This window comes from Vicugna pacos, chromosome 22 (assembly GCF_048564905.1).
Source record: "Vicugna pacos chromosome 22, VicPac4, whole genome shotgun sequence".
In the NCBI taxonomy this organism is placed as follows: Eukaryota; Metazoa; Chordata; class Mammalia; order Artiodactyla; family Camelidae; genus Vicugna; species Vicugna pacos.
Genome location: NC_133008.1, coordinates 22,617,851 through 22,641,651, shown reverse-complemented (window position 1 = coordinate 22,641,651; position 23,801 = coordinate 22,617,851). Strand labels below are relative to the sequence as shown.

The 23,801-nt window shown below is 56.7% G+C and overlaps 2 protein-coding genes across 11 annotated transcripts in view; one reads left to right on the top strand and one right to left on the bottom strand.

Moving 5' to 3' along the window:
* C22H19orf44 (chromosome 22 C19orf44 homolog) overlaps positions 1-14,517 on the top strand; it is a 19,187-nt gene extending 4,670 nt beyond the window's left edge. For 2 of the 7 annotated variants that reach the window (XM_072947449.1, XM_072947445.1), the window contains 5 exons: positions 605-1,007; positions 2,363-2,458; positions 3,692-3,858; positions 5,299-5,380; positions 5,548-5,684. In XM_072947449.1, the coding sequence (XP_072803550.1) occupies positions 605-1,007; positions 2,363-2,458; positions 3,692-3,858; positions 5,299-5,370 (738 nt within the window). In that variant the 3' untranslated portion in view covers positions 5,371-5,380; positions 5,548-5,684. Of the gene's footprint in view, positions 1-604; positions 1,008-2,307; positions 2,459-2,666; positions 3,269-3,691; positions 3,859-5,298; positions 5,381-5,547; positions 5,696-14,160 lie in introns of those variants that run through there. The other 5 variants (XM_072947447.1, XM_072947446.1, XM_072947448.1 and 2 more) reach the window with 5 other exon arrangements.
* Positions 5,896-23,801, bottom strand: CHERP (calcium homeostasis endoplasmic reticulum protein). 4 transcript variants are annotated; one of them, XM_072947441.1, is made up of 18 exons: positions 23,698-23,801; positions 23,215-23,388; positions 20,568-20,752; positions 19,307-19,444; positions 18,942-19,093; positions 17,309-17,453; positions 17,121-17,210; positions 15,495-15,789; positions 14,530-14,705; positions 12,360-12,795; positions 11,254-11,337; positions 10,846-11,084; positions 9,786-9,919; positions 8,967-9,053; positions 8,429-8,572; positions 8,216-8,332; positions 7,643-7,737; positions 5,896-7,365 (listed from the first exon to the last, which is right to left on the bottom strand). In XM_072947441.1, exons 1-18 carry the CDS (start codon positions 23,720-23,722, stop codon positions 7,172-7,174), a joined length of 2,910 nt encoding a protein of 969 aa, XP_072803542.1. In that variant the 5' UTR covers positions 23,723-23,801; the 3' UTR covers positions 5,896-7,171. The 4 variants fall into 4 exon arrangements, with proteins under 4 accessions (XP_072803542.1, XP_072803543.1, XP_072803544.1 ...); XM_072947442.1 differs by having other exon boundaries at positions 17,309-17,420; XM_072947443.1 differs by lacking the exon at positions 11,254-11,337.

The following is a 23,801-nucleotide window of genomic DNA, read 5'->3' as shown; positions in this document are numbered from 1 at the left end:
GATGACTGCAGCCCCATGGGACACTTGGTGATGTCTGGCGACCTGGTGGTCATCTTGGCTGGGGTGCAGGGTATGACTGGCGTCACGTGGGTGGTAGCCAGGGATGCTGCTCAATGTCCCGCAATGTCCAGGATGGTCCCCGCTGCGAAGAATGTTCCCGGTCTCAAATGTCAACATGCCACAGGTGAGACCCTGATTTAAGTGGTAACAGGGTGGAGCTACTTAACATAGCAGGTGATTAAAGCAGGTTCTGCTAAACCTCCCCATGGCAATACCTCCACTAGACCTAGACTCGTCACAGTGCCCTGGGGTGATTTGTAACCGCCCCGCCGTCAAACGCACGTTTTAATAATACGTAACGATGGCACTAAGAGGTGCCACCCGTGCGCGCTCACACCGCCAGCGTGCGGCGCCGCAGCCTTGTGCTGCCGGGTTTAAGGGTTCTGCCCCCGGCACTCGGCCTGCCCACATCAAGGCGGGCGGCGTGGGCCCTCACGTGCTGGGCCCCTGCAGTGCCCTGCACCTCAGTCCAGCGCAGGGGTGTTTGGAGAGTGTTGCTCATCTGAAAACGCTTTTCAGTTATTTCTGCCATCCTTCGTTTTAGAAAGGAGGTCAAGGGGAAAAGGCCTCCAGCAAAAGTCCCTGGGCAGGGGACCCCGCCTCTGGAAGCGAGATCTCTGAGCGCCTGAGTGAAGGGTCAGCCTCGGGCACTGAGGGCCTGGGGCCCGTGTCTCAGGAACCTGCGGCCAGCGCAGGGAGCTTGGCTTATTCGGAAGACTTTGAAGATTCCCCCAGTCCGACAGCATCTGAGTCGCTGGCCCATTCCGAGGGGTCTCCCGACAGGACGCTGGCCACTTTGTCTGAATTCTCGGCGAGCCTGAAGACGGACCTTCCTCCACCAACGCCCAAGTCTCAGAAGAAGCGGGCCAGGGCCGTGACGAGAGTCGTGGTGAGGGAGACGGCTGTGCAGACCCTCGGTCCCGCCTTCACCTACGAGTGGTCTGATGGTGAGCGCGCTGGCCTGAGGGTCTGCGGAGGGAGCCCCAGGGCCGGGAGGCCCGGGCTGTCATCCTTAACCAGCTGCGGGGACCTCAGCACCGTCAGTGTCCTCTTCCACGGACAAGGGGAGCTCCCTGGGTAGTCCCCTCTGTTTTCTGAGCTCTAAAACCCTCTGAAAGGTTTCAGAACCAAAGACCAAGGCAGGGGTTCTCAGCTGGGGTGGTCCTGGCCCCGGGGGACATGGGTAAGGCCTGGGCGACAGTCTCTGGGCGAAGGCCAGAGGCTCTGCTCAGCCTCCTGCAGTGGCCAGGACGGCCCCCCAGAGAGGGACCGGCCCCAGAGGGCAGCGGCACCCAGGGTGAACTGGGGACAGCGCTGAGACAGGAACCTCCTGCCCAGACAGCGTGTCCCCAAGTGGCTTGTGGGGCTCCAGCGTCGGGGCCCTGAGCACTGCCGTGTGGCCTGTCTGGCTGGTTGTCGGCACTCGTTGGGTTTTGGTGGATTCTCTTGTGGGTGCAGCGGCACTGCTCTTGCCCCCAGCGTCAGTCTTGGCCTTTCTGGACGAGCAATCGCTTTGTTTAGAGATTCTCCTGATCCCTTTTCCTGTCTAGACAACACCCACCATGTGCACAGAGCTCGTTCCTGGGCTGTGTGTGGGGGTGTGATTCTCCATCGATCTGTTCAGTGGGATTTGGGGGCTCAGCCATAATCAGCCTGGGCCTCACACCTGGGCGGGGGGTGACTGTTCAGTTCCTCAGGTAGGAAGGCCAGTCAGACATGCCAACCTGCATCACTGGGAAGTGTTCAGGGGGATTTTAAACCTGGGTTCTGTGACTCAGAACCTCCCTTTCCACGTCCTCCTGCTGCCTTTCTGACAGCAAGGCCAGTGGCAGCAAATGGGTGCGTTTCTGTTCGTGTTTTTTGCAATTTAAAGGGATGCTTTCGTAAACCATTGGCAGTGCTGATTTCCCAGACTAGGCTGACATTGAAAGGAGGGAGAAAAAAGGCAGCCTAAATAAACCGGCTTGTTAGAGTCCAGGAAACATTCTGAAGCCCTCAGATGGCTGTAGAAGGAAGACAGAGTGAGAGGAGGGCACGATGCCACAGCCATCAGCCACCATGAGCTGCAGTGACCGCTTCAGTCAGCTCACCCGACTTGTATATTTAACTGGGAGAACCTCCCAGAAAGATGGAGGAATGTTTGGGGAAATTTTAAAAGGGGAGGAGGTTCAAAAAGCAAGGAGGGTTGGTCATCACGTTCAGAAAGAGAAAAGGACAGAGTCACATAGCTTATTTCCCTGTTGACAGGAAAGTCATTGCTCTGAATCCTGCCCACTCACCCCTCCCCCTCTACTTGGGACAGCAGCCGGTGTGGCGGCCATCGGACCAGCCCTGGGAGGCACTTACGTGGACCCCACGCCCATCACCAGCCACGTTGTCAGTGCGGACACCATAGAAGGTAACAGCCCAATTCACCTTGTGGGTCCCTTTGGTGAAGTGGACACATTTTTACCTGTGGCTTCATGCCCACCCTTAGAGGTGTGGTGCCCTCCTTAGCTCTGGGTTTGGGGAATCCATTGGTGGGGATTGTCACAGCCCCAGGCAACTCACAATTCCTAGGATCCCAGATGACAGAGTGTCTGAGAATCTTGTCTGTCTTGTAATAGGACACCAGTGTCAGACAAAACAGTGAGGTCCCGGTGACACCTGTGCACCTTCCACCCCAGCAAGACTCTTTTCATTTTGTACCTTCCCCCTGAGCCTGTCTGGTCCAGAATCCATAGCAGTTTTTCTCTGGAGGATACTCCGCCAGTCCTGAGACGCCCAGCCATGTGGACACAGCCCTTGCCGAGTCTGGGGGAGTTGAAGGGCCCTGGGGGGCCCAGCCCAGCCTGGGGCGAGAGGAAGGCACCTTAAGAGCCCCAGTCTGTGCTAGGTCCTCATGCGGGGGCCGCTGATGGCTCACCAAATACCAGCAAGGTCCATCTAGAATCTGCTCTTTTTTTCCCATTTCAATTTTCTTAACATTTTGAGATGAAGATATTAAAATGTATTGGTTGTAACAAATGAAATGTTTATATCCTTAAAAAAACTCATACTTTTTTAAGCTTATTAACCTCTAAGACTTTTCCATGTTACTTTGTAGTCTTTTTTAATAAGTATGCTTTATTTTTCTTTATTTTTTAATGGCAGTCCTGGGGATTGAACCCAGGACTCAAGCATGCTAAGCACGTCCTCTGCCACTGAACTATTACCCACCCCTACTGTGTAGTCTTAGTAACAATTCTTTTTAACAATTGCAGTTATCTTTAATTGTATTTTTATTTAGTTAAAAATTATATTTTAATGGCATTTTAAATTTTAAATGATTTTAATTACTAATTTTAAAACGCATAACATGAAAGTGTACAGCTCAGGAGTGTTAGATCAGCCGGTGCAGGTGCGCGGCCTCCTTCCCCTGTGTCAGACACTGAGGTGGAGGATGCTCCGGCTAAGCCCAGAGCGGAGCGCTCTGCACAGGCAGCTCTTGAGATCCACACACGTCAGTAGAGAGCAGTACATTCGTGTACTTCTGAGAACAGATGGGAGGCCTTCCGAAGATGGTAGACTCGCAGAGGGCACCCCGACTCCGCCAGGGAGGGGCGGGCACAGGGCCCTCACGGGGCGCGGGGCTAACGTGGAGCCGGGGTAGCCCTGACAGCACACAGCCCGGCCACCTGTGCGCTCAACGACGTGCTGAAGCAGCAGCTGAGCCTGACACAGCAGTTCATAGAGGCCAGCCGGCACCTGCACGCGTCCCTCCTGCGCTCCCTGGACCAGGACTCGTTCCACTACCACACCCTGGAGGAGACCAAAGAGGTGACTGCGTGCGGCCCTCCTTTCCCGGGAGGGAGGGCGGGCAGGCGGCTTCCCACGCTCAGCCTGGGGCAGCGGGGATGCTGGGGACCTAGCCCCCTTCACCTTCAGTCCCAGTAGAAGGGCCTCATTTTCTCCTTGTCCGTGCAGGGCTGGGCCTGGCTGGGCTGGGGGCTCCCAGAGCTGGTTGCCACCCAGGCTGTGTGGCCTCAGACCAAAGGTGGCCTTCTCCTCAGTGAGGGGTCCTGCCCCTCCACAGACCCTTCCTCTCGCCTTGGTCCCCAGAGCCGAAGCTCAAGGGATGTCACAATAACCTCTTCCCCTCCAAAAATTTATTTTTTGTCTGATTACAAGACATGTTACTTTAAAAAAAATTGTTAAAGATATATAACTTATAGTCCTCCATAATTTCATAGAAACTATTACCTTTAGATTTTTTCTGTGTAAGTATAAACTGTCATGTATATATACAACATATAATATACTGTATATAATGTATAAATTATATAATAGGTATAGTATATATAAAAACATACTTCCTTGGAGAAATGGTATATGAATTGTTCTGCATGGTGATTTTTTACCATTCTATCTATAAATAATTCAGTATATAGTTCTTGAAAATAAAGACTTTAAAAAAATAGTCACAATATTTATAATAACAAAACCAAATTAACTTTTAATATCATTAGGCATCCAGTGTTCAGATTTCCACTCATTTCATAAAAAAAGTTGTACATTTTGTTCCTGTTTCTTCATCAGTATCCAAAGTTGTACGTTGAAGCTTTTCCGTGTGTTTAGCCTCCTAACATAGAGCAGTGGTTCTCAGCCCTGAGCCGCTTCAGACCCCCGAGGGCCTGCGACCACCCGGGTTGTATTGGCAGCAGGGCCGGCCTGGGAGTTTCTCATGAATCCACTGGAGACCCACTTTTGAGAACCACTGCTCTACAGGTCTGCCTGCCTCCCCTATCTCTTTTATTTCCTTGTAGTTTATTGGTTGGAAGAAAATTGGTTGTCCAATGGTTTCCCACACTCTGGACTTGGCTGATTGCGCCCCTGTGGGGTCCTTAAGCTTTTCTCTCTGTTGGACGTACCATAGTTGATCGGATGCAGGGTGACACGATCTGACCGGGTTGCCTGGCCATAGCTCATGCCCTGAGAGTGGCACCCAAGCCCTTTTCCCCAACCCGTGTTGCCCCAGCCCCCACCGAGATCCCTCTTCCCTTTCAGACTCAGGGCTTGTCCCTTGCAGGATACCTGCAGAGCCTGCCTGGGTTCACCTCTCCTCTTCTGTTTCCACAGCATTGTCACCTGGCCTTCCATCATTTTTTTGTTAGCCTGACTGGGAGCCCCTGGGGACAAGTGCCATCTCCAGTACCCAGAGCTGCCGTGGACCTGAGGCGGCAGTGGTGATGGCTTCCCTGTGTATCCTCTACCCCACAGTACATCAGACAACACAGGCCCGCCCCGCTGACCATGGAGGAGGCTCTGGAGGAGGCAAAGAAGGAGCTATGAACGCCAGGAGGTGAGATGACTTGTGGGTCTGAGGAGCTGGCCCAGAACCCTGGCTGCCATGCTCACACGTGCTTCCCGGGGACAGTCAGTGGGGGAGGGGGGGCAGCTGGCACCCAGGACTCACCTGAGTGGGATCCCAGCTCCAGCCTTTTCCAGCTGATAGTTGAGTCCTCCCAGCCCCCATTTCTGCAGCGTGCCGGACACCCGAGAGGACGCACCACAGGCCGCTGTAAATGGAACCCTGGGTGGAGAAGCCACCACCCACGGCAGGACAGAGGATGTCGGACCTTGTGGAGCGGCGCCACATGGCCAGGTGCTGGCCTTCTCATACGCGGGGGCAGATGGCAGGGGTGAGCAGTCCGGCTACTAATGAGGAGACAGGGCCAGGCGTCCACGCTGGGGACTCCCGTGTGAGACACCAGGGCAGAGCTGACCTGACTCTGCAACTCAAAGTCTGTGCTGAGGACGCACCACCTCCCTGCTCAGTCTGAGCGCGCTTCTGACTTAAACGCACAGAGAAAAAGATCTTTAAAAAAAGTCTTTATTTGAAGGCAAAACAGTAAAATCCACAAGAAATTGTTAACAACGTATGTTTACATTTGATCCTGAATCAGACACGTTTGAACAATTCACAGCTACAGGAAACCTAGAACAAAATCAAGTATTTTATCACATCAGGTTGAAAAGTTGGAGAGGACTTTGTGTCTTATTGAAAAGAATTTTTCAAAAATGTTTCTGTACAAACAAATGGCACCGCACCAAGCTGCCAGCCAAGTGTGGCCAATCCCGGCGGTTACCCCGGGCTCCCGGCAGAGACGGCTCCCTCCGCCTCCCCTCCCTTTAGGGGTGGGTGGGGACAGGCAAAGTGACAGAGCAGGTGGCGGGGCCAGTGGTCACTCTCCACACCCTGGATGCGAATGGGCCGTCGCATATGAGTGCTGGTGTGGGGGTTCCTCTAAGTGAAAAACGCAAGTAGAGACGCTAAGGGCACAGATCCTCCGAGGGCGGTGTCGTTCCATGATCTGAAGATGCCTCAGGTCAGCTTCCTTAGAACCTTTTGTTTCTGCAGGTAACAGCAAATGGCGAACATTCAAACAAAACAAAACAAAAAAACTCACACAGCTAAAATAACTGAACTGGTGGCCAGTATGTCTCAGAGGAGTCAGGCTTCAAATTATCTCACTGGGAATCAGCCTAGATCAGTATTCTTTTTTCTAAAACTAAACCATTTGGAATAAAAATGAAAACCCTGTTTAACTTTGCAAATCAAAACTTTTTTTTTTTCCACTTTTAAAGAGTGAGCAGTTACCAGCGCCTGGCCTGAGCCTTCTCACACACAACCCATGGGAGAGAGTGGGAGGGCTGGCCCCTCGGCACCCAGTCCCCAGCGGGCTGGCGTGCTCGCCCAGGGCCCCTCGGCACACTCGCACTGGTTTAAGAGGCTCGGATCTGAGGGGAGATGGCGAGGCAGCCATTCCTTCAGGTGCCAGGCATCCTTCTCTGGGAGTCTTGTGTTTCTCTCTTCACTGTCAAGGGAAATGAGCTCGTGGCTGCGTTGGCCGGACACCTCCTCGTGAATCTTGCTTCTACATTAGAGCTGGTTTGCGGGTGGGGCCTGGGCCTTCCACGCCGTCAAGCACTGGTCACGCCTGCTGCAGTCTTCCTTCTCTCCTATCGCTCCCCAAGGTGGAGCACTGTGTGAGAACCGAGATGTCCCTACCATCTTCCACTGCCAGTAAGCCGGGAAGGTTCCGCCGGCCCACGTGGCCGGCCCCTGGCGCGGCTCCTGCCCGAGGCGCGCCTACTTGCACTCGTCCCTGGCCTTCATGCGGGCGATGAAGGAGTAGCTCTTGTTCCTGCGGTAGTTCTCGTAGGGGTCGTCCAGGGCCACGCCCACGCCCTTGTACTGGTCCCACTTATCCCGGACATCACCCCCCTTGATGGGGTCCTGGATCCCTTGCTCTTTCACGCCGAGGCCGCCAGATCCACTCCAGCCTTAGGGAGAGAGAGAGGAGTGGTTACAACCCATCAAGGAAGCGGAAATCGTGGTGAATTTACCAAGGGGAAGTTAAACAGGAATGCGTTTGGGAGTCGAACGTGCAGTCATGCAGTTTATGAATGTGAAACTGATGGAGAGAGAGAATGCCTGGTCAAACCCCTGCAGGCTTGCCCTTTCTACAAGTTCTGACCGTGAGTCGGAACTTTCTCAGACTCCATCACCCCCTCTCCCCGAACACCCAGAGCGGGTGGGTTGTCTTCCCAGGAACCTTACCCATTTTCACCAGCATCTGATGTCCTTTGTTCTCTTCCCCGAGCCTTGAGTCAGGTATAGGAGGTGCTGAATTAGAACCCAGACCAGCCGAGGAACTAAAATTAAGACAGGTTACGTCTTTTAAAAAAGAGCGGATACATTTATTGGAATGAAAACTTAAGAGTATTACAGCAGGTAGCTTATATGAACCGTCACCAGCGCAAGATGGACACACACACACACGTTTCGTGTCTCTAGCATTCTTCTTTATCCTCTTCGCCAGCCAGATAAGGGGGCTCCCTAAGATGATGGCCCTGCCCCACGCTCAGCAGCTGGAGCAGGTCACACCGAACCCATGAAATGATTAGAAAACACAGAGCCCAGCCACGGCCCCGGGCTTTACAACAGACTGTAGAAAGGTGAGAGCGAGGTGTGAGACGAGGCGCCGCTGTCACTGTGCTAGTGCTCGCGGCGCCGCCCCGGCATGGACCACGCCAGCACGTCTTCTAACGACACGTTTCAACATTCACAGCAAAGCATCAAAGGGCGCCGGGGCTACCAGAGGTCATTCGACAGTTAAGACAGAAATCTTACGGCGGGGTGGGGCTCCTGGACCGGGACCGACGTCTCCTTCCGGGGGAATAGGACTTGGAGCGGGAGCGGGAGCGGGAACGGGAGCGGCTTCGTGAGGAGCGAGATCGGCTGCGGCTCCTGTGGGGCCAGGGGAGAGCGGGGTGGGTCAGCACGGCCGCCACTGGAGCCGAAAAGCCTCAGGACTCGCACCCCATGAGGCGGTGCCCAGCCTACCTGGATCGGGAGCGGGAGTAGGAACGGGAGCAGGAACGAGACCTTGACCTTGAGTATGAGCCGGAGGACTTCGAGGACCTTGAGTTGGAGCGGGAGGAGGAGCGCCCTCGGCTCTTGGATCTGCTCCGCGACCTCGAGGGTCCACTGCAGGGAGAGGCCTGGTGAGCCAGGGTCCGGCAGCTCCTGGCCCCTCCACAGGCTGTGCCCAGCCTGCCCGACCCCCAGTTTCTAGAAGACCCCAGATGTGCCCAGAGCAGATGCAGACACACTGGTTCACATCAGGGTTAAATACAGACCACAGCCCACTTCTCTCTCCTCGTGGAGTTTCAAGTTGGGCCTCGTGGGAAATAGCTGCCAGCGACTCCCAGCACCTTTACTGTGGGCACTGGACCCAAGACCCGGGCAGAAGCCAAAAATGACCTTCCTCTGCCCAAGTGGGGCGTCAGCAAAGGCAGGGCTGGCTCCAAGCTGCCCTGTGGTGGCACCTGCCCTGGAGGCCTGACCTCTGGCGGGGAGGGGGGTGGACAAGTGCTCTCACCTGTTCCTCTTCTCCTGGCCTTTCCTCCGCCGGGCCCGCATTTTTGCTCGGAAGAACTCATAGAGGCCATTCTGCTCCCAGCCTTCGCTGCAAGACAGGGGTGTTCCCTGTGTGACCAGGGTGGCTCTCCTCCCCCAGGGAACTTGTGAAAGTCAGCAGGAATAATCCCCACCCAACAAGCCTTTCCGCATTCACTCAGGACAGAGCAGGGGCCCAGCACAGGAAGCACTCGAGCACTCGTTTCAACAGGACTGCCCTTCCTTGGAGGAACTGGGCACGGAGGCCAGGCCGCCCGCTGGGAGGTGCAGAGGCTGGGATGCATGCCCAGCTCCACGCCTTGCCACACTGGTATTTCTCCAACAGCTGAGGAGGGTCTGAGGGTCATTGTAACTGGGGACAAGCAGCTCTGTTTTGTATGCAGACAGGCCTGTGGCCTGACACAAGGCAGGAACCGATTTTAGCTGAAGTGATGAGGCTGCTGGGGGAGGGGACCAGGAGAGGGATCTGTGACACAGCCTAATTAGTATGAAGCAACTGGTGGCCTCCGAACGTGCCACACCTGAGACAAGTTCTTGTACTAATGTCTCAATCAGAGAAGCCCTTTATTGAGGGCCACTATAGGTGTGACACATCACACAAGCTGGCGGAGAAATGGGTTCCCTGACCGCAACAGTGCCTCACCTGGGCCTGACACCACCCTAGAAGAAGGCATGATTGTTAGGAGTCTGTCTTGAAGCAAACACGGGGAAGACAAGCCAGGAGAGGGGACAGAGGCCACTCCTCCCATTGCCCGTCGCCTGGTTTCCTGGAGCCCCGTACCTGTTCCTGGGCCTGTCGTGGGACGGAGGGCTGTAAAAGGCCTCCACAGCGGCCAGCAGCCGCTCGCTGGGTGGCATTGGGGGTGGGAGGCGGATGTCTTTCGGATCCAAAGGCTTGTACTCATGGTCTTCCAGCTGCAGCAGAGAACACGGCCGTCACCGCACCCTGCCAGAGCCACCTCAGCCCCACCCAGGGAGCTGTAGGGGCTAGGGGACCAGGGGAGCCGGAGGTGGGAGATAGCAGCCCTGGGAATCAGAGGGCCTCATCCAGCCCCTCCTGGAAACCCCACTCTCTTGTAGAGTTTGCCACACCAATGACTTTGTCCTAAATGGTGTGGTTGAGGGCTCCATCAAGGCTAACAAAAGCACAGAGTTCTCTCTGTACATAAATGCACACAGACGTGGCCTCCAAGCTTGGGTGAAGGAAAGACCCTTCTGTTTATTCACACACACAGTGGACCCCAAATGCCCTCCCTGGCCGACCGCCACCCTGTGCCCAGACTCCCACCTCAGGGGTCCCACTGTCTGCCCTTCCACCCCTGGCTCTCCACGTCACCTGGTGCGACCATCCTCCACCTCCAGTCTGCTAGTGTCTCGGGGGCAGGGAGCACAGTGACCAATAAGGAGCCCCGACCCCTTCCCACACCGACTCCTCCTTGCTCACCTTGCTCCTCCAACAGAGGCCGCGCCTTTGCTGAGAAATCCCTGTCACCAGCCCCTGGACAAGGTGACTTCCAAGAGTGGGGACCAAGACGACCCGCACCTCATGCCCAGCCCACTCTGAGCGGCAACCCCATTTGCAACCCTGGGAGGGAGGCTGGGAGGGAGCACAGGGGACAGAGGCCTTGCTCACAGCCCCAAGTGAGCCGGCAAGGTGGTGTCACATCCTCATCAGCTGCTCAAGTTCACTGGGGCACCGGAAACAAGAGGGGAAGGGGCCCTGGGAAGCTGCATTTTGTAGCCAAGTGGGAAACAGGTTCCACCTGTGAACTCTTCATGTGGAGACAGCACTCAACACGAGCATGCGTGGAGGAGCCTGGCGCTCAACTTGGCGACATTACCTTCACAAGGGGGGCCATCAGCCCGGCAGGGAGATCGAAGTAGGGCACGTTGGGGACCAGGCTGGGGTCATCATGGTTGATGTGGGGAGGGCCCTGTCGTCGCATGTGAGGGGGCTGCCCGTTGAAGCCATGGGGAGGAGGGCCGAAGTCGGGGTGCTGGGGCCCTCCCCAAGGCGGGTGCTCGTTGATCCCGGGATGAGGCATGCGGTGGCCGGGGTGGTGGTGAGGAGGGCCCATCTCTGTAAAACAGAAACTCGTCTCAGGCCTGCTGGGAGGCCATCAGCTGGGCGGCACCGAATGCCCAGTCGTACACGCGCCAACGGAAAGGGGCTCAGAGGCGGGCAAGGACGCCCACACCCACATCCTGGGCCCCCTGCCCAGCACCTTCCCTCCAACTGCTTCACTCACTGCTCGGGGAGATGCAGCGAGGAGGGGGCGGGGGGCCGGGGCTCGGAGTGGCCTGTCCTGCACCCACCGCAGCACCTGACAGACCTGACGGGTGAAGGAAGGAACCACAAGGGAAATCATATGACCAAACAGTGTGATGAGCGGAACTGTGTCCCCTGCAAATCCACCCCCAGTCCTGACCCCAGTACTTCAGAAGGTGACCGCATTTGGAAACGAGGCCTTTAAAGAGGTTACTACTCGAAGTGAGGCTTGACGAGAGGCCCTGAGCCAATATTGCCTGGTGTATGGAGAGAAGAGAGACTTACACACACACAGGGAAGACTGCCTGGAGACAGAGAGAGAGGACGGCTGTCTACAAGCCAAGGAGAGAGGCCCCAGGAGAAACCAAGCCTGCTGACACCCTATCTCGGGCCTCACCCTGTAGAACTAACAGCGAGAGAAGAGCCTCCTGCTGTTGGAGCCGCCCAGTCTGTGGGCTCTGTGACAGCAGCCCTGGGACATTCACACAGCAGTAAACCTACTGCTAGTCTCCGAGCTCAATTTACAGTCAAGATGGATCAGAAAATGAAGATACAATCAGTAACAGAAAAGAAATGCAATTTTTAACACAAAAACAAAAAAAACCGACAAAACTAAAGATTCTTTGAAAAAGCCAATAGAAAAACGATGAAAATAGAGACGAGGAACAGGGAACAGCACCACAAGCGCGGGCAGGCCTGGACTCAGCACCCGCTCACCGCCCGTCTGCCCACCATGGGCGCTGGGGGCTTCCTTTTCCGCCAGCACCCCACCGTCTCCCCTTCTGCAGGACAGACAGCACCCTATCCTTGCGGTGAGTGAAAAGCGCAAACGGGGCTTCACGCCTCCACAGCCAGACTGACCTCATCTCCCCGCTCCTATCCTGAGGGCGCGGGCTGGGCTTCTCCGTCACCCTACGGCCCTCAGCCTGTCACCCTGGCTCAGGGCACACTGGGCCACATGGCAGGACCTCGAGCAGCGCCGACAGCCTGCTCAGGAGGCCGATCGGCTGGGCACCCCTCCAGGCCCTGCCAGCAAGTGACCTGACCTTTGCAGGGACCGCGGGGCAGGGGGAGGCGTTCGCTCACCAGCAGGGAAGTCCCCCTGGGGGTAGTCGAAGCGGTGCGGGTAGGGCGGCCGCTCGAAGGGGTGCCGCGGGGGGAAGTCGTCCTGCATGAAGCGGGGTGGGAAGCGGTTGAAGTTGTGCGGGTGCGGCGGCTGGTTGAACTGCGGGTGCTGCTGGTGGGGTGGGAAGGGCCCACGGAAGGGCGGCGGCCGCTGCATGCGGAAGGGCGGCTCGCGCTGGCCCGCGCCCCAGGGTGGCTGCTCGTGCTGGCTGTTCCAGGGGCCCTCGAACTGGCTGTTCCAGTTGGGGTCGGGCTGGCTGTTCCAGGGCGCGTCGCGCTGGCCGTTCCAGCCGGGGTCCCCGCGCTGCTCGCCCCACATGCCCTCGTGGCTGTTGTTCCAGGGTGGGCAGTGGGGCGGCCCGCCCTGGTGGTGCGGGTACGGGGGCTGCTCGGGAGGCTGCAAGGCAATGAGCAGACGTGAGGCCTGGCCCGCACCAGGCATGCGGGGCACTCAGCACACATTTGCCGGTGTTGCTCTCCGACCATGGAGGCGGCCTGGCCTGAACCCCAGCACTGCCTGGGGCTGCAGGCCTACAGCCCAGCCGGGCACCGCCTCCTTATCTCTGACTTGTGCAGAGGATGCTGTGGTGCCCACTCGCCCGCACCCTGGGCCCAGACTCTCAAAAAGTGCAGCCACATCTGGGCTGGGGACATCCCCAACCCTGTGCCTGACAGGAGCAGGTGGACAAGCAGCAGCCCCTGAGCCCCTCCGGGTGGCAGTGCAGGGATGCACCCCCACTGCTTCCAGGGCGCAGAGACTGAGTCAAGGAGACCCTCACCCTGACGACATCCCTTCCCTGTCACTTCTCTCCCCTACGCTGCCTCCTGGAGTCACCTGCCCTCTCAAATCCTTGGTTCAGAGTCTGTACCATTACCAGGAAACATTTTTCCGGAAGCTGAAGACAGGAAGCTCTGCATCTTACTCAGCCACTGCTTTGAAGACTTACAAAGCCAGGATGGCAACCCAAACTCAGGGCCAGAGTGGCCTGTGCCTGGGTGAGGTGCCCAGAGGGCCCACCTCTAGGGTCAGGGCCGGTTGGCTCCAATGACTTCAAGGACAGGGAGGCTGGCCCAGGCCACCACACACTCAGGACTTTCATGAGAAGCCAGAAAGTCAGACTTTATGTCTGCCAACTGTATCAAAATGTGTAAGAGCCCACGTGGGCAGGCCAGTTCGTGGTTTCTGACTGGGGACTTTGGGAGCACTGCCGGCCCTCAGTAAGGGGCCTCACTGTTGCGAGCCTAACTTGCCAGTCCATGAAAACAGCGCCAGGAGACATCAGGGCATCTGTTCCCACACCCACAAAGCGGGGATGAGAACTGCTCCCACATCAGAGGGCTCACAGCAGGCACTCAGGGGAGGGAGCTGTCTTTGGGGATGCCCCATCTTTCGTGAAGTTACATCTCTTGTCCTGAAGCTGAGGGTGGGCTGGAGGGACCCAGCCACTTGTCAGTCCAGAGCTGTCTCCCTTCCATCCTCACGACCTCTACCAGGGAGGGCCTCGCCCACCACGCCCGGTCCTGGGGCAAGTGGACACCTGAGGCTGAGCCTGAACGCTCTCACCAGGCCTAGTGGCCAAAGAGCAAGCTGAGGGGTATTTTCCAGTCATGCTATGTGGGGTGAAATGACTACTGCCTCAGCCTAGACATTTCCAACCCCAAGGAACCAGGAGACAGGGACCAGGATCCCAGCCCAGAAGACACTGCCAGCCTGATATTCCCGACTCTCCCTTTCCTTACAGAAGCACCATGTTCTTTCTAGGGAGACGAGATGTGGACACTCTGCTGGTCGAACCAGATGAAAAAGAGAAAGAAACAAATCTCCTTGCTGTACTTAACAGTGTGAAATTTCTCAGCACTCACAGGAAGACGGGGACCAGTATCACTGAGACGCCCAGAGAAGGATATAAAAGGCCTGTCTGTCTTCCCTGGCAGGGTCCTCATACCTCAGGAAGACTACCACATTCTTGCCACCAGCACCTCCAACACCAGATCCCGCTGCGGAATCTCATTTCCCAGGGAGCGGCTAAAAGCCTATTGGCCCGCAGAGGCCACCACCCACTGGCATGCCATCCAGTTAGGCCCAGGTGCGCCCCAGCCAGCTACCCCCGCAACAAGTTTTAAGAGTTACCTGCTGTTGGCCCCAAGGAGCAACAGGGTGAGGCTGGTCAAACCATGGGGGCTTGTTGGGTGGGATCTGGTCGTGGGGCCCAGGGCCCCGGGGCCCGGTGGCAGCAGGGTCCTGGACCCCTCCTGAGGCGTCGTACTCAGAAGAGCCAGGTATCTGGATGGGAGGCTTGCTGTCATCTAGAGCCAGGCAGGAAGGCAGTCAGAAAAGGCCCCCGGCAGCAGGGGGCGCCACCTGAAATGATCTGCAAGCCCTCAGGGCCAACCCAGGCTGGCTTTATTTCCAGGTAAACCCTTAACTCCTGACCCCACTGAAAGCTGCCAGTGCCTCAGGGAAGGCAGCAGAAAGGAGAGAACTGACTGTGCTCAGGACATATACCCTCTTCTTCAAAAGCTTTACAATAACTATCTTTAGTTTTGCCATATGGATTTTAGTTTGCTCAAGAATTGTATCACTGAGTTTTATTAAATACCGTTTCTGCGTCTAGTTGAAAGATCATTTCTTCCCACCTGATCGGTTACCTTGTTAAATTTTCTAGTATCAAATCATCCTTATGTATTCCCGGGACATACCCTGTTTAGGAATGATGTATGTTTTAAATATTTCGCTAGATTTCACCTGTTAAGATTTTGTTTAGTATTTCTGCTTCTTTATTCAAAAGTGATCCTGGGTTGCATTTTTAATTCTTTCCCTGTCTCTGCCCACCTGGTGAGTTATCCTAGTCTCGAAAAATGACTTGGATAGCTCTCCTCTCCATTCTCTAGGATGTCTTGTCCAGGAGAAGAACTGTCCCGGTTACAAGGGTTGGATTACGTTTACCTGTGAAATCACTTGCCTGGTGCTGGTAAATAAATGAGAATGTGCTCCTCGGCCTGGGCCTGAGACTACAGAACCAGAGCCTTTCTTGGGGGAGAAGACTGCTGTCTGGAGGCTGCCCCCCGAGGGCGGGTGCTGAGGGAGCCGCGTACCAGGCTGGGAGGTTGGCGGGATGGCCGGGGCAGGCGTGGGGGCCGGGGGCGGGGCAGGCGGCGGCGGCGTGGCCTTGACCTCGGCTTCCATTTGTGGCATCTGGATCTGCTGCTGCTGCTGCTGCTGCTGCTGCTGCTGCTGCTGCTGCTGCTGCTGCTGTTGCTGCTGCTGCTGCTGCTGCTGGGCCAGGCTGTTGACAAACTCCTCGTGCTGGGTCTTGAGGGTCTGGATCTGCTGCTGGAAAGCCAGCTGCACCGGCTGGACCACCGAGGAGTACTCACTGATGAGGGTTGCCTGGCGGAGGTAAGGGCAGCTGGCGCTCAGGAGCAGCACAGGGACAGATGCCTGCGCGGCGCCCAGGAGGTTGGGGTGCTGCCGCGGGCAGCCAGGCCCGGGACCCAGGGCAGGCAGGCGATGGTCACATCACTGTCAACCTGGGCTTGACCACCACAGAGCATCTCAATCTAGCCAGATTTGGTGATGTTCAGTGCAGGGCAGTTTAGAATCCCTAACAATGGGGGCAAACAAGGCAGCCAGGCCCTGGACTGCAGCACAGTTAAAATCCCACAACACATGTCCTAGGACGCGCTCACAAGCTGCATTTGTTTCTTGCTGTACAGCTTTGAGCAAGTTCCAACCTCCCTGGAGCCTTAACTTTCTCATCTGTAAAATGGGAAAACAAGACCTACCTCGGAGGATCTGGGGGAGAATTCACTGAAAGAGCCCAGGGCGGCTCTGTAACCACGAGCTGCTACCACCAGTGCAGGAGGAGAAAAGCAGTGAGTTGTCACTGAGGTACGGCAGTGTGAGCTCGTTTTTATTTACCAACAAAAAAAGGGGGTAAAATTTAGAGAAAGTCTGAAATGCACTTTCCTCGTTTGCCTTTCTGAGCATGAAAGCGTCTCCCCAGCGGGGAGGGTGGCAGTCAGGAGCATCAGAGGAAACGGTCAACACAGAGTTTCTGACAGGCAACCAGACCTTTGTAGGAAGATGACATCTTCCGGCCTGAGAAATGGGGGCATGAACTGTACTTTTATTCTAGCCGCTGCAGATGGGGCAGCAATGCAGGTGCCACAGCAGAGGTAACCAAGGAGCTCTGGTCCTCCTCTCCCTGCCCTGTGACCCTGTCCTCTGAGCAGGTGTCCCCTCAGAGAGAAGCAGATCGTGCACAGGGGAACAACGTGCACAACACGACGACTGCGGCGGCCCAGACTACATCAGGGGTTCCTCACACTCCCATCGTGCCTAGAGGACCAGCGCAAATGGGCCAAGACACCACTGAGAGCAGCTTCTAAACCAGGCACCTCGGTCACAAGGGCGCCAGGAAGAAAGTCCGGTGGGCTCACAGAGGACGTGCTCGTCAGCTGCTGTGCACGGGGTGGGGCCCAGAAGTTGCTTTTCAGACCCCAGCCTCCCACCTCTCACCACCATCCTGGGGGGCACATCTGGGAGCCCAGTTTGGAAAATGCCACCAGATCTCTGGGTCACCACCCCACTGGCCACGTGCAGCCCAGGTGGGGCAAGCAGGCCCCCTGACTTCCAGGAACGTGCAGGGGTGGCAGCAGGCAGACCCTCCAATGGTACCGCTCTGCCCCGGGGAGTGGTGTGGGGGTGGTGACACTCACCTGGTACTGGCCGAGCCCCAGGGCCGGGCTCTGTAACTGCTGGATGATGGAGTCGTCAAAGTAGCCGTTCTTCTCCCAGAGCTGCAGGAGCTGGACGTGGGGGAGGAGGGAGAGGCCGCGTCAGGGGGAAACCAGCGCCCCCCACCCCCCGACCCCTCTCCCCTGCCCCTCCCGGCTGCCCTACGTACCCGGGCGATCTTCTGCTGCTTGTCCTCCTCCACAGCCAAGAAGCTGGTGCAGTAGATGGGCACCACAACCTTCTGCAGGGCGGCCAGCAGCTCCCTGGCCTGCTTGCGCTGGCTGTGAGGGAGAGACCTTCCGCGCGTCAGGGCCCTGGGGCGGGACCCGGCCACGCGCCCGTTACCATCGCGGCTCCAGCCACAGCACCCTCTGCCTTCTTGGGACACGGGCCCCCAACCCGGCCGGGACAAGGGCTGGGCTCCCTGCAAGACCTGTGCTGGGGCCTGGGCCCAAGTGACAGACGGACAGTGGTGGGTGGAGGGAAAGAACACAGCTTGGGGGCCTGCAGAACAAGGCCTGTCACCCCGGGCCCCTCATCAGTAAAATAACCCTCCCCTCCCAGGGTGGCATGAGGATGGAGAGACGCAGGCCTGGGAGAGCCCCAGCTGTCCACAGGGCTCTGGGCCTGGTCCACGTAGCTGCGCTCAGCACTGTCACGGCCTCTGCACAAGGAAACTTGGGCTTCCAGGAGGCAGAGGGAGTGTGCGGGCTGCCAGGTGCCTAGGAGCCTGAGGCCGGGCAGGGTGAGGCAGCCTCTCGGGGGCAGTCAGTGTATAAATGGGTGAGGAGGCCCCCCCAAGGCTGTGCAGTGAGGTGGCAGAGCTCCTAGGGGAGGACATGGAAAAGAAGGTGGGCGACTGGAACCCCTCCCAGAGGAAGCTCAAGACAGGGCAGCGAGTGCCAGGATTGGGAAGCTAGGCTGGGCCGGGGGTGGGGAGGTCCAGGCAGGAGGACAGGGCGAGAGGCACTGGGCTCCCAAGAGTGAGGCTTGGGAAAAGCATGGCTGGAGGAGTGCCAGAAACAGGGCCACCTCCCCAGAGCTGCCTGGAGTTGGCACAGCAGCGGGTGAAGGAGGGCAGACAAGGTTGCAAACGGCTGCTTATTTCCCAGCGGTGGAGAAATAAGGGAAGGACGAGGCAGAAGCAACGAGTGAGAACCAAACCACCTGGGTGGCACAGGAAGCAGGGAGGGCTGAGGCCCCAGCTGCACGTGGGCAGAAGACAGGTGAGACGCAGGGCTGATTCTGCTGCCCTCACAGGAGCTATCCTTCAGCCTGCCAAGTTCAAAGCCAACGTGGCAGCCGGTCTTCCCAGCTACAGGCTAGCCTCACTAGCACTGTGTGCGTCCACCTGTCTCTGGCCCAAGCATCTGGTTTCTTGACTTCTGTCATAAGGCACCAAAGAATGGTGTGGAAGTAAACACCAGCCTGGCCTTGGGAGGGTTGTGTGTGGGGCCGGGACAGAGGGTTAGCCCAGGGGACCCTACTGGAAGATTCCTGAAGGAGAGCAGAGTCAGGTGACGGGTGGGTGTGTAGGTAAGTGAAGAGGGGCTGGCAGCTGACAGAGAGACACTAAAAACGCTCAGAAACTACCCCGAGGAGAGCAAGGAGCGAAGAGACAGCATCCCAGCTGAATGTGGGGGGCGGGTGTCCTCCTGATGGAGGGCTCTTGGCTCAGACTGACCCTCCCCTGGGGTCTTTGGAAGTGATCCCCAGACCCAGGACAGGCCCGGCTCCGGAGTGCAGAGTAGCGGCCCAGGAGAGGGAGAAGGAGCGGGGGAAGGCAGAGGGCAGGCCCTCACCAGTGGTGTAGCACGTCGTTGATCAAGTAGATGAGGTGCAGCCGCAGCTCGAAGTGCGCCCCATCAGCCGTGATGCGGTTCCGGAGGTGGCCGGCCATCAGCTCACAGTGCGGGGGGGACTTGGCATTGCTGAACATCCAATTCTTCCCGGCCTGCAACAGCCAGGGTGGTGGGTGAGTGGGGCTGGGCAGGGCACGCCCCGTGGCCTGGCCTGACTTCTGTCTCTCTCGGCAGCCCTTGGAGGTCCTCAAGACGGAAGGGAAGGGAGAGACGGGGTGCCCCTAGAGCAGCCCCGGCCCAGACAGGCTGCGGGGACTCCCAGCTCATCAGGAACACTCTCCACTCTCCCCATCTCCTGCCCTCACCGAGATGGCATCTTTGGTGCAGGTGTCAATGATGGGCTGCAGCAGGTTGTCAAACTCATTCATATCCAGCTGGGTCTCCTCCAGGAGCTTCTGCATCTGCTGCTCTACCGCGTGGGCCACAGCTGCTGTCACCTGCTCCTGGGAGGCCAGGCAGGACCAAGACTGCGTGAGGAGAGGCCTCCACCCAGGCCCCTCAAGGCTGGCCCACCAGTACCCTGACCCCCACACGAGGAGGTCCCATTCCTCACACCCAAAGTCCCTGACACGCATCTGTGACTCACAGGCATGGCACACAGACTGGGCCAAGGACAGAGCCAGACAAGATACTGTGGGAGATGATGTCTGCTGCCCAGGTGACAGACGGAAAAATTAAGACCCAGAAAAACAGGCAACCTCTGCCCATCAATTCACCCAAAAAAGAAATGACAATGAATGACGGGTGTGAACATAGTATGGAGGGGACACATAAATGGTCCCCAGTCAAGCAAAAGGAGAGCAACTTCACTAGCAATCAGGGAACTGGAAATCAAAACACGATGCCAGGCTTCTGCCCGTTAGGTTGGCAAACTGAGACACTGGCTGAGATTCAGCACTGCTGTGGGACAGGTGGTCAGCTCGGGGCCGGCCGAGGCTGGAGTGGCCAGCCTGCGAAGAGCTCTGTACAGAAACCACGGGTGAGTGTTCTGGAATGGTTTGCTTTCAGTAACACAACAGTAACTTTACATATTAACTCTAGTAATAAAACTGGGGCAGGTGTTTCAGGTGTCTTATTTTTTATTCATCTTATTTTCTGGTAATACATCCTATTGTGTTTGGCTATAATATGAGACTGTGACAGATTGGGACAAAAGGGTCCTTCCTCACAACAGCTTGGGGTGACCTGACTAGCAGGAGCTGGTGCCAATGGCACCAGAGGCCACCTGGCATTCTCCGTTACACAACTTCTAACGTGCATTCTTGCTTGAGGGTCTCCACCCTAGTACAACAGGTGTGCGTGTATCCAAGCTTGTGCAATGATCTCACTGGGGTGAGAAGCAAGCTCGGTGTCCAGCATCGGGGTCATGCTAAACACAACACAGGGGGATTGCAGCACTGGAGTGACAATGGCGGTGATGCACGGAGCCCCAGGCCACAAGCCATCCCCATCCTCAGTGCTGACATCTATTATTAGTACCAATGTACAGACGTAAAAACTAAGGCAGAGAGAGTGAGCTCTGGGTACCCACCTCAGAATGAGAGGGGAAGGGGAGCAGGCCCGTACCTGTCTGAGGGCCAGCAGGTGCTGCTCCTGCTGCTGCAGGTTCCACTGGCTCTGCTGGATGAGCTCGTCCATGGACGGGGTTCCCTGGGCTGGCGGGATGGGTGCAGCAGGGGCCAGTGGGGGCTGCGGCAGGGGTGGCAGGGCCGTGGTCGGCTCCAGCTCTGGGGTCTGCTGCTTGCAGATGACTGGCAGGGGAGGAGGAGAGGTGGCCCCATGAGGAGATGGCTGGGGTCCAAGTGTCCCCTTGGCTGTCTCTTGGGCAGCTCTAAGCCAAAGGGGCTCCTCAAACAGGCATGTTTCCTCTTACCCCACGCTCCACCCCCTCCAGAGCCCCCTGCTGCTCCAAGGCTGGCACAGCTACGCCCACAGACCCAAGTCAGAAGCCGAGACGGTACGTGCACCTCTCCTTTGCACCTCATGCTAACAAGCTGCCCCCCGTAGTCAAGTCACCCTCTTAGATCACACGCCAAGCTGTGTCCTGCCACCACTGCCATGACTCTGCTGTCACCTGCATCACTCTGGGAACTGGTTTCCCTGTGTCCAGTCCTGCCCTGCCACCCCTCCCCTGCCAAGGACCACCATCAGGTGGTACCAAGACTAGATAAGCACAGAAATGGCGAGAGAGCATCTTGGCACTTTTATGGCAATTTGACGTTTCCCAGCTCACACTTTTATTTTGCAAAACTGTACTTTCCACAACAGGTTGGAAAAACACACAAAACCAGCTCTTTATTAGAGTCTGTGAGGCACCATTCTAGAACAGTCCTGGGTCTCAGTCCTCTCAAACTACCAGAATGAAGAGCTGGCTACAACAGGCTGACCCTGCTCTGGAACACAGTCCTGATATCCTTCAAAAACTCCCCCAAAGCTTCCAGAAACCCCCCCAAAGCTTCCAGAAACCCCAATTCCTTGACAAGCCAAACCTGCCTGCTCTGCATTCTCCCTTCTGGCCACTCCAAGAATCTCTTCTCTTCTGGGCTTAGACACCCTGAGCTTTTGTCCCCTCTACTCCCCAGCCCCTCCTAAGGCTTGTTCCTCTGCCCAAACACCCTTGTCTCCTCAGTTTCCATCTGCCTAACTCTGACATGTCCTTCAACAGCAATGGAGGTACTGTTTCCTGCAGAAATCACTTCCTGAGCCCCAATCTTTCCCTGCTAGAAGCACCCCAACCCTGCCCCCCTCCACTATGGCACCAAGTTCCCAGCATCCCCGATTTCTGACCTTCCAGGGTGACAGTGGGCTCTCTTCACAGGGGAAGCAGCTCTTGCCTTACAGTCACTCGAGCCAAAACATTGTCTTCCTCTGCCCAGCGATGTCACCCGCAGCAACATCCAACCAGTGCTTCAGTTCACAGATTCTATCAGTTAACCCCACCTGCCCTCATGCCTACTCCCTCCACTCAACCCGCCAACTTAAATCGGACATTACCATCAACTGCCAGCTTCATTGCTCCCAGCCTATACTCATGCTCCCTCCAGCCTGTCCTCCACACAGGCCACACTGATCCATCTCTCCCTCGTTTCAAATTCCCTCGTGGCTTCCAGCTGCCTATGGCAGGGAGTTTATAAAGTTGATGTCCTGGGGCCAAGGAATGGCTACTCCAGAAACACGTAAGCACATACAACATTTTGCCTACAATTTCAGGCAGCTGACTTCCTCCACCCTCATCTCAAACCTAAACAGGCACCAAAAGAACCCCCAGACTAAGGAAGAAAACCCAAACTTCCCCCGGGTATTGACCATTCCAGATCAAACCCTTCCCTTGTCTATGTATGTCTATGCTCCAGCCATGCTGGGCTTCTCATGGTTTCTCCCCCCGGTTCTCCAAACACACTGTGCTTGTTCAAGCCCCTGTACTTTTGCTGTGCCTTACAAATGCTTTGTTGAACACCTATTCTGTGCTATCTATTAAAAACAACAATGACCCAAACAAAGTCTACTTGGCCTCAGGGCACTTGTAGTCCAGGCAGCATTCACCATTCAATCGACTTGGCAAACTGGAACACAACCTATTTAGAAACTAGGGATTCATTACTGAACAAGACAGGTAAGTGCTCAGGGACCCTACCACCGGGTGACTAATTGTCCGTTAGTCAAAGACCAGCTGTGATTCCTAACCCCAACTTAAACACTTTTTAAAGGCCAGAATCCTGATGCCCAACTCTATGAACATGAACAGCTGCCAAGAACAAAAACACATAGGACAATTCATTTTGATCAAGACTGCAACCATCTTAAATGCACAAAAACCCTGCCGGACCCAGAGAGCCCGAAAACGGGGCTGGAGGAGGATACCCGCCCCGAGGATCCTATCCAGTCAGGCTTCTATCACTTTCTCCCTCGAAAACACTGAAGCAGTCACTCTACTTCGCTGACCTCAGTCATCACGTTTGCAAAACAACAGTAAAATTCCTGATCTAGAGCCCAGGAGGAGGATCGATAACCTCGTTCTCCATTTCACTCGGACCCAGCAGCCGCACGGTACAGGGCACTGGGAACAGCGGAAGGGATCGCGAAGACCAAGCTAACACATTTTCACTGTGAAAGAGCATGCGACCCCAAAGAAGGCGGTTTGTGGCAGAGCCCAAAATGGAATCAGAGAAAGGAATCACTCGAGGGGGCGGCCTGAGAGCTGATGAAGACTCACGCTGCTGCTGCTCTAGCGCCAATTTGCACTTGTAGTAACTGTAGAACTCGCCACCAAATAGAAACGAGAATTTCGGGTTGTCCTTCTGCTTCTCCATCGTCATCTTTTCAAACTCGGGCCCGTTCCGAGCCACGAACTGGGCCAGCTTGTCGATGACATTTCGAAGCTCCTGGTCTGGAAGACGGAGAAAAGGCCACGCGGGGCGTCAGTGAGGACCGCCCAAATCCGGGGGCCCTGGCGTCCCAGCCCGCGTCCGTCGGGCCGGGGTCCCTAGGGGTGGGCCTCAGAGAGGCCGCCCTTGTACGGGTCCCGATAGGGGCCAGAAGCTCGCCGGGAATGCGGGGATACGCGGGAGAGGCCGCAGGCGAACCCGAGAGGCCGAGCCCCGCCCCCTCCTGGGCCCGGGGATCCCGGGCGGCTGGACGGGCCAACAAGGAATTCCGGGAGGAGAGAAACGGCCCCTAAGCCGGGGCTGGGCCTCACCGTCGGGCGGCAGCGGCATCTCCATGGCTCCGGCCGCGGGGAACGTCCTCCGGCGCCTCACGATCGCCCACCAGGGCCGTCTGCGGAAGCCGGCCGGAAGTGGC